At 33.5% G+C, this 8738-nt stretch overlaps 2 protein-coding genes and 1 long non-coding RNA gene across 4 annotated transcripts; 1 reads left to right on the top strand and 2 right to left on the bottom strand.

Annotated features, from left to right (window-relative positions):
• The first annotated feature begins 199 nt into the window (after window positions 1-199).
• On the top strand, window positions 200-5978 carry Atg4b (Autophagy-related 4b). Of its 2 annotated transcripts, none has more exons than XM_072906866.1 (7): window positions 200-474; window positions 1770-1964; window positions 2186-2530; window positions 2885-3163; window positions 3285-3526; window positions 3825-3983; window positions 4223-5978. In XM_072906866.1, exons 1-7 carry the CDS (start codon window positions 438-440, stop codon window positions 4403-4405), a joined length of 1440 nt encoding a protein of 479 aa, XP_072762967.1. In that variant the 5' UTR covers window positions 200-437; the 3' UTR covers window positions 4406-5978. The 2 variants fall into 2 exon arrangements, with proteins under 2 accessions (XP_072762967.1, XP_072762968.1); XM_072906867.1 differs by lacking the exon at window positions 200-474 and adding an exon at window positions 481-768.
• Window positions 3056-3724, bottom strand: LOC140673745 (uncharacterized). The gene is made up of 3 exons (XR_012048090.1): window positions 3637-3724; window positions 3319-3538; window positions 3056-3183 (listed from the first exon to the last, which is right to left on the bottom strand). It is a non-coding gene; the product is annotated as an uncharacterized lncRNA (long non-coding RNA).
• Ak3 (Adenylate kinase 3) lies at window positions 4935-8735 on the bottom strand. The gene is made up of 4 exons (XM_072906868.1): window positions 8402-8735; window positions 7731-7850; window positions 7463-7635; window positions 4935-7202 (listed from the first exon to the last, which is right to left on the bottom strand). The coding sequence occupies exons 1-4, from the start codon at window positions 8565-8567 to the stop codon at window positions 6996-6998; spliced, it is 666 nt and encodes a 221-aa protein (XP_072762969.1). The 5' UTR covers window positions 8568-8735; the 3' UTR covers window positions 4935-6995.
• Between the last annotated feature and the right edge of the window lie 3 nt (window positions 8736-8738).

Genomic DNA, 8738 nt, shown 5'->3' with positions numbered 1-8738 from the left:
CGTCACCCTGTATAGCACGTAGTAAGTCAGTAAGTCAGAGAGAGAAAGAAAAGTGAGGAAGGTAGAGTAAGTGAGACAGAGACACTAGCCACGATTGGTCATCTACCAAGTCCGCGCATGCGCAGTTTATTTTTACGTACGCTGACATCAAAGGTGCCGACGGAGGCTACTACTATACTGTAGCCTGTAGCCTCGTCCCCTTTTTCCTTAGTCCATGGTCGGACGCTGTTGCTGGTGTTGGTTGCAGGCGTCTGGCGTCTGATCGGTCTCGTAGGAATCAATCGGCGACGCGCGCGATAAGTCGATCGGTTGGGAAGATGTAATGCAATAAATACTTACACCCTTAATCGCACGTGTCTTTTTACAACGAGATAGCACGGTGCATCGTTCGCGTGGCTCTTCGGTTTGAGAAACACATCACGTTCCTGTTCTCGGGCATGAACGGACAGGTGCATTCGTCACGGGAGAGGTTAGGTGAGTAAACGTCACGTCGTTTACTCGATTTTGACAGTTTCCTTCTTAACGGCTCTGGCCTTTATATCGCGATATGTCAACGCCTTCCTTTCCCTTCGCCTTTGACAGTTGTACTTGATTGTCGTACGTTTATTTAATTCTGGATGCTAACGTTTAATGTGAAGGGCGTGATGTGTTTGAATAGGTGTTGTGCTTTTTGCAAAATTGGACAATAAAACGTTACTAAGTGATCGTACGATAAGACAGAATCTTGTGTGAAAATTGTGATCATTTTTGATGATGTTGCTTTTCGAGGTACACTTGTTGAAATTTTTATAATATTTATTGTATTTTGCAAAATTTATTACGTTTGTTTCAAGCAATAGAATTAAAGGGAACAAACAGCGCTAAATGATAATTAGACCAGATAATAATGAATATATAAATTAAATCTTTAGAATATAATACAAATATATGTACTTAATAAAATGAAGCTGAAATTAAAAATTAGCTGCATATAACAAAATGTTATTGATTTTATTTTTACTTTCTTTATCTTGATTTTTATCTACTTTTATCTTTTGTATCTTCCTTTCTTTAATAAGTGGAAAATTTGCAGTTCTTTTTCTAAACAAGAGAGATAATTCTGCTAATTGTGACTATTTTTATCATTGTTTTGTGTGTTTGAATATCCATATATAGTGCTATCTTGAGCTAAATAACTTTAATACCTATATACTCCAGTATACAGTTACATGCTAAACATTTGACAAATAAGATAAGAATGCAAGAAAGGCAACATGCGAAACTCTTAATTTATTTACTTTGATGATTTACGTGTTATAACAGTTTGTAGATGCTAATTATAGATGCCATTTATAATCTGGATTGTTCGTATCGGAAAGCCAAGTGTTAATGCACAAAATAATATAATTAATAGTAACATTAATAAAATAGTACACAGAAAATGATATGAATGAGAAACAGAGAATTAAAGAATAGTTTTAGAATAATATATATAAGATAAATAAAAAAAATAATAAATTAATATATAAAATAAAGGTAACAATATTATAGTTAAAATAATTAATAGGGAAAGATATAACGTACAAAAGATAGCATTAATAAAACAATAATATACAATAAGATATTGTTGCACAAGTTGTAATGTTACTATCGAATATCTCTAGTCTAAGAAAAGAATCAAAATTCTTTATTGCATTATTTTGCCATTATCTTAACAAGATATATTGAAGATGTCAGGCAAAATATCTATCAGATAAAATTATCTAAATGTGTTGGATATTATGCTTTAGGTAGTTTTGAGCACCCCCCCAATTTTGGATTATTTTCTGGGATGCTCCCAGACCGTGTACCGAACATACAAATTCCTATTTCGGACTGCATTTTTGCACCATCCGAGATTCCCTTGGACGACACTATGGCTGCTACGGAGGTCGACAGCAAAGTCAAGACTAAATTGCTCTCCATGTGGAACAATGTTAAATATGGTTTGTATGTTTGATCAGTCACAACAAATTAAAATGTATATTCACAATATTTTATATTTCAAACTTTTGTGTGTCATAGAACATTATATTGAATATTATAAAATTATTATACATATAATAATTTTATATTAAAGAAAGATAGCGTACAATATTAATTTTTAATATCAATATTCTCAGAAAACATCAAAGCTAATATAAAAATTTTCTTTTTGTTACTAAAGGTTGGACTGTGAAGATAAAAACAAATTTCTCTAAAGAATCTCCAGTATGGTTGTTGGGTCAATGTTATCTGAAAAAATCGGAAGATCTCTTGGAGAGGGCGTCGGAAGCTCTAGAGCCGGTTGGAACAGGCAGTCAAGTTTCCTTAGCGATGGACGCTACCAACTTCGAGAACACGATAGAGGAATTTAAAAGAGATTTTGTATCACGTATCTGGTTAACATACAGGCGAGAATTTCAGATACTGAACGGTTCCACCTTTACTACAGACTGTGGCTGGGGTTGTATGTTACGCAGCGGACAAATGATGCTAGCACAAGCGTTGGTTTGTCATTTTCTCGGACGAGGTAATTATTCTTGGTATTATTTTTTTAAAACTTATCTCATTAAATCGGTGCAAAAATTTCCTCTTGATTTTTCTTTTAAATTTTGTCTGTATATAATTAGTTTGTTTTCTTTTGAAAATGGAGAAAAACTTGGAAAAAAAGTCTATAAAAATTAATGCTTTTTTAATATAATTTAAAGAGACCAAATTAAAATAAAAATTCAATAGAAACCAATTAAATTACAATATATTATTACAAGTTTTAAAAATTTTCTGAAATATTCAAACAGTTTTCGATCTTATTCGATAAGCACAACAAATTGCTTGTACTAATCTGACTGCTTGTAACTGAATAAATTTTATTTTTTGATTCTAGAATGGAGATGGCGGCCAGAACAACCAATCGAGACTCTTGAACAAAGGTTGGACGACCGAAATCATCGAATGATTATCAAGTGGTTTGGTGATCAATCAGAATCTCCATTCTCTATACACAGGCTTGTACTGTTGGGCGCTCCCACGGGAAAACGTGCGGGAGACTGGTACGGTCCCTCTTCGGTCGCTCATCTTTTGAGTCAGGCAGTGGATTGCGCCAGCAAACAATCCGATAGTAATCTCGACCAGTTAGCAGTATACGTTGCTCAGGATTGCGCAGGTGAAATATAAAATATAGAACTGTAAAATGCAACAGAAACATATTATTCTTGTTGAAAAGAATCAGTTGATAGAAAGAAAAATGTTGTGCTGAATTAACAGTTAAATTAAACGTTTTCTAGTGTATCTACAAGACGTCGAGAATGTTTGTCGCACTTCGGATGGTAAATGGAAGGCGTTGGTGTTGTTGGTGCCTTTGCGACTCGGTGCCGACAAGTTGAATCCTGTCTACGCGCCCTGTCTGACGTCGTTACTAACGCTGGATACATGTATTGGCGTGATCGGAGGTCGACCACGACACTCGCTTTATTTCATTGGCTACCAGGACGATAAATTGATTCATCTGGACCCACATTATTGTCAGGTGATTTTTAGCCTTTTTAATTAAAATATGTAAATATTACTTTAATGAGATACTTAAACATATATGCATGCACTAAAGTTAATTACTTTTATAATTTCTCTTTTTATTACATTTAATGATTTGTTTTTCAGTTTATTTTATGCTTCATATATTTATCATGTTGAATCATTCTGTAATTATATTACTTATATTTTACTTTTTGCACTCTTTATCAGTTACTCGGAAAAAATTTTATCCTAGAATACACTGGATATTGTATTCATTGCTTGCTCATTCACTTGTTTACTTATTTATATAGGAAACCGTAGATGTATGGAAAAATGACTTTCCATTGACAAGTTTTCACTGCACATCGCCGAGAAAGATGTTGCTCTCGAAGATGGACCCTAGTTGTTGCGTAGGCTTCTACTTTCCCAATAGGGAATCGCTCACTGATTTTATGGAGACGATTCGACGGGTAAGTGTGTATGTTTTCAATCTTAATGTAATTGTTCAAATGCAATTTAGTACAGTGGATAAGATAAGAGCGATAACTCTTCTTGACTTATGAATCATCGTATTTTAAGAAAGTAAGTCACATAGAATTTAAAGATTAAGAGCAAGAAATAAATAGAGAGATAAGATAAAATCTATATTTAATTTTATGTGTAAGAAAAAGAAAGAGTTAGAAAGAGTCTCAAGGTTAATATATTATAGTTCGTAATACCAAATCAGAAGACAAACTACCCAATGTTCCTGTTCTGTGAGGGAAGCGGCAAGGATCTCCAGCATGGTATCGAAGTCGTCGAAGGTCTCTTGCCGTCAACGAGTCCATTCACCAGTCACGAGACACCGGAGGACGATCTGTTTGAGTCTGAAGAATTCGAGTTGCTGCAATAAAATAGAAAAACGGAAGGAAAAAGAAGGAACAGGTGATATTCGAATGAATATCGAGGATACTCTCGCGAAAATGTCTTTATTCGTAAGCGTCCAAATCATTTTTTCGCGACAGTACTCTTTATATATCCGCTCCTTTATAGCGAATGTAAGAAAGCAAAGTCATAGCAAGCGCGAGTCGAATATATTATATACCAGAAAGATAAAATAGGAGAGCAGCTCATCTCCATGATCTCAATGCGTGTTTGAGGATAAGATTCGAGTTTCACGCGATGACCAGTTATTGTTATTTATGAAATAAAGAAGAAAGAGCAAGATATTATTCCTGACGTTTTAGTACAACTAATCGATTAAGCTGACCTCATATTTTTTCGATCATGTACATACATATTATACACAATGAGAATGCACAATTTTTCTCACTTATTTATACACGATTTTGAAATTCATTGAGCGTTTTATTATTCATTAATAATTAACTTAATATGACTTAATTAAGTGAATCATAATAATTCAGTAGCAATCATAATCGTAATAATTTAGTAACAATCATATTTATTTATTTCACGTGTATTACACAAAGTGGGGCGTTTGTAGTTGTAGATTGTGATTATGGAAATGATTTTGCGAAGACGCGCATGAAATGCTATTGAATTTAAATCGAACATATTTTGTGATACTTACTAAGTTTGTAACAAGTTTTTGCTAAATTAGCTCTAAAATATATGAAACGGAAGTCGGCGTGTTTATAAGAGAATATCGACAGTTTTGACAAGTCTGATTTACTTAAAGAAAACATAATAAAGCACTTAACTTATTTATTTATTTATTTTTTTATGACTGAATAAGTCCTAATAAGTAATTTCTGCCTTGAGAAAGGAATAACGAGCGATTCGTCAGGAACGTGAGCTTGACATATACAGGGTGAAGCAGCTAATAGTGGACACCTAAATGTCCATCTAAAAAAGATCTGATATCTATTTATATGAATTAAAGAATCGATATATAAAAATATATGTACTTAATAAGATCTCGATGAAATTTTTGAAATTTCCAGCACTTTGACTCTTCCTGAGCGAGTTTTTTTTTCCTGTTATTATATAGTTCTATCTTTAAATTGTACAACTTTAAAAATATTTCTGTGCGTTTTGGAGAGCATAACAATATTTAAAGTAGAAGAGAGTAGAATAGAATAGAGGATATATAGAATCACTAATTTTTCGCGTTCCGAGATTATTCAAGAGTTAAAAAGAAGAAAAAAAAAACAAGCCGATAATATTCAAGTGATGACAAATAAAAATCTATAATTCTAAATATACATATAATAAATATATATAAAAATAGAAAAGTAATAAAAAAGGGATTAGTTAGAAAATCATTTGGATGTACTCTATTGGAGAAATATGCCTCACCCTGTATACACATATACATACATAAATATATGCATATGTATATGTGTATATTGTACTCATATTGTTAAAGATATATGCATAATATTAAACATTGTTATACATCTCTCTTACATCGATAATACTATACATATACACTGGAAATAAATGAGAAATGTGTGACGATATTACGTAGCGATATTAATTCTATAGAATTACTATTTTGTACTATACCTTGAACTTTGGCCGAGCAAGTTAGCTTGCAAATCATACAACAATATCCGTAAAAAAAAAGATAATCGCAACAACTAACGATTAATTCGTATTTTTTTCAATGCTTAACAAATGTTTTAACTTACTTTGTAAAATTCCAACTAAAGATTAACACACTACGGCAAATGTATACAGTGTCGAAAGTATTCAATTAAATATCGCGAAAAATTTTTTTCTTTTTCAACATAAAAATTTATAAGAATTATGGCTTGATAATTTTTCACTAATTGTAAAAAAAAAATTTTTTTTCTTTATTAAAAAAAAGATTATTTTCAGTACTTTCAAGACATTTTGTATATTCGTTACTTTTTTAATTGGCTTTTAATTCGCTCTATAATAATATATGTAACTCTCGCGTGCTAAATACAGTTGTTACCTATTGTTGTTATCATTACAATTCTACATATTGAGCTATTACAAGATCTCGTTGGATTATCTCAACGTTGCGCGTCGAAAACATCTATTATTGTCGATACGACATCGCGTACAAGTAATATGATTCACGACGCGCGTGTGCGTTCGTACGTGTGAATGAAAAAGCAAATTGCTGATGTCATGGTACTCTGTTGTTGCAAAACAAGAGTGCTTATTACTTGAGATCGTGTACGCGGTGTGCGAATTGGAAAGAGATCCCAAATAAATTTAAATAGATCTGTCTCAATTTTTTGATATGTAAAAACGTAAAAATATTCTTAGATATTATCGCGGATTTTATCTATTATTTTTTCTTTGCATCTGTGTGTGCATGCAAATACTTTTAAATATATATGAATTATATATACTGAATATATACATTAAAAAAATTAGCTAGACAGATCTAAATAGACCTATTTGAGGATCAGAGAGGAAGAGAAGCTCTATACGATCCCGCGTATATATTATTTAACTTAATATTCAATTTAATTAATATTTCTAAAAAATTGAGCTAAAACTCAAAAGTATTGTGCTATACAATTCCTGATTTCCGGCCACATTTCGTCGGTAGTGTTACCATGAAAGTCCTTCAATATTCCAATCTCGCGATAAAACCGCACAACCGGCTCAGTCTTCGTCGTGTAATCTTGCAGCCTCCTCTGCACGATTTTCAGCTTGTCATCTTCCCTCTGACTCAACGGCTCGCCCGTTACGTCGTCCTTGCCCTGCGAAAAGATTTTAACGTGTTGTTTAACCGTCCAATTATCATGCAATTGTGTATGTTATAAATTAATAGAGTTTTTATAGTATAATGGAAGACTATTTTTTTCATATCTTGTCAAAATGTTATATAAGTCTTATTATGTACTTATTAATTATGTAATAGTGTATTATTACGTCGCTATTTTTGTACTGATTTTTTTTTTTTACATTCTTTCTACGTGTTTAAAATAATAACGAGCACTAATATTCGTTGCGTAATTACCGGCACTCGTGGATCATTGAAGCCGATATTGTAGACCCTACCGCTGGACAGATGCACCCACCTATTCTTGACGCGATCTAATATGACGTACGTCGGCACCACGAGATTCAACACGAGATTGATCGGCTGTAGCTTCTGCAATCGCTCCGCCTGCGTCAACGTCCTCGGGAATCCTGCACCGATGCCAAGATATTTGTGTTCGCGTTGAAAACTCGGCCAGCAAAAATGATTTAAGATGACCTTAATTATAGCAACGTCTTTCACTCACCGTCCAGCAGCCAATTTTGATCCGTCACCGATTCGATCTCCTCGCCGATGAGGGCTATCATCGTGTCGTCCGGTACGAAGCTACCACTATCCATATACTTCTTCACCTCCCTGCCTAGAGCTGCATATATATATGTGTTTCTTTGAATTGTTATTTAATTGTAAAATCGCGGAAATGTCCCGTTTTATTGAAAATGTCGATTCGATTTTTTTAAATTATTTTAAATATTTTTTTTAAATTACAGAAATTTAACACAACGAGATCTTGTAATAGCTCAATATTTTTTTTTTAAATTAAACAAATGGACGGACTCGAAACCTTTCACGTTATATGGCATGGAACAAAAGATAGAAGCACGTGAATTTTATATAATAGATTTATTTATTATTTTAATGTATTTTATTATTAAATATTTATTTACTCTTTTAATGCATTAATATTAATATGAAATTTTTAATATAAACATTAATATTATATATATATATATATTAATATATTTATTATTTATAAAATGTATATATTAAATAATAATTATAATTAATATTATTATAATTATTTAATTATTATTTAATAATATTTATTAAGAAGGAAAGAAAAAGAACTGGAATTCTGATTTTATCGAAATTAATGACTCGAGTATGTATACTGATGCAACTAACGCTGATATTTACCAGTGCCGGTGGACACGTGGAGACGCAGCCTGTCGCCGCTGGAGATGTGCGCGACGTCGAACTGCTGGATGATCCTCTTGGACACGGTGCCCTTGCCGGATGCCGGCGCGCCGAGTATCACGGCCCTGAGGACCGCGGCGGCGCGACACGTGGTGATCACCACCATGAGAAGCTCGATGCTACAACGCGCTGACTACCTCCGATCGACGGTGACCGGAGAGTGCGGCGATTGTCGCGGGAAAAATCCGCATGATTGTTTGGACCCTACCTTTGCCTTCCTTTATTCTTTCCTCCCCCTTTCCCCCTTTCCTCCTCCGCGCGGACTTTGACAAGGCTA

The sequence above is a fragment of the Anoplolepis gracilipes genome, chromosome 15 (assembly GCF_047496725.1).
Source record: "Anoplolepis gracilipes chromosome 15, ASM4749672v1, whole genome shotgun sequence".
Classification (NCBI taxonomy): Eukaryota; Metazoa; Arthropoda; class Insecta; order Hymenoptera; family Formicidae; genus Anoplolepis; species Anoplolepis gracilipes.
Note: the sequence above shows the minus strand (reverse complement) of the source record. Positions and strands in the feature narration are given on the sequence as shown.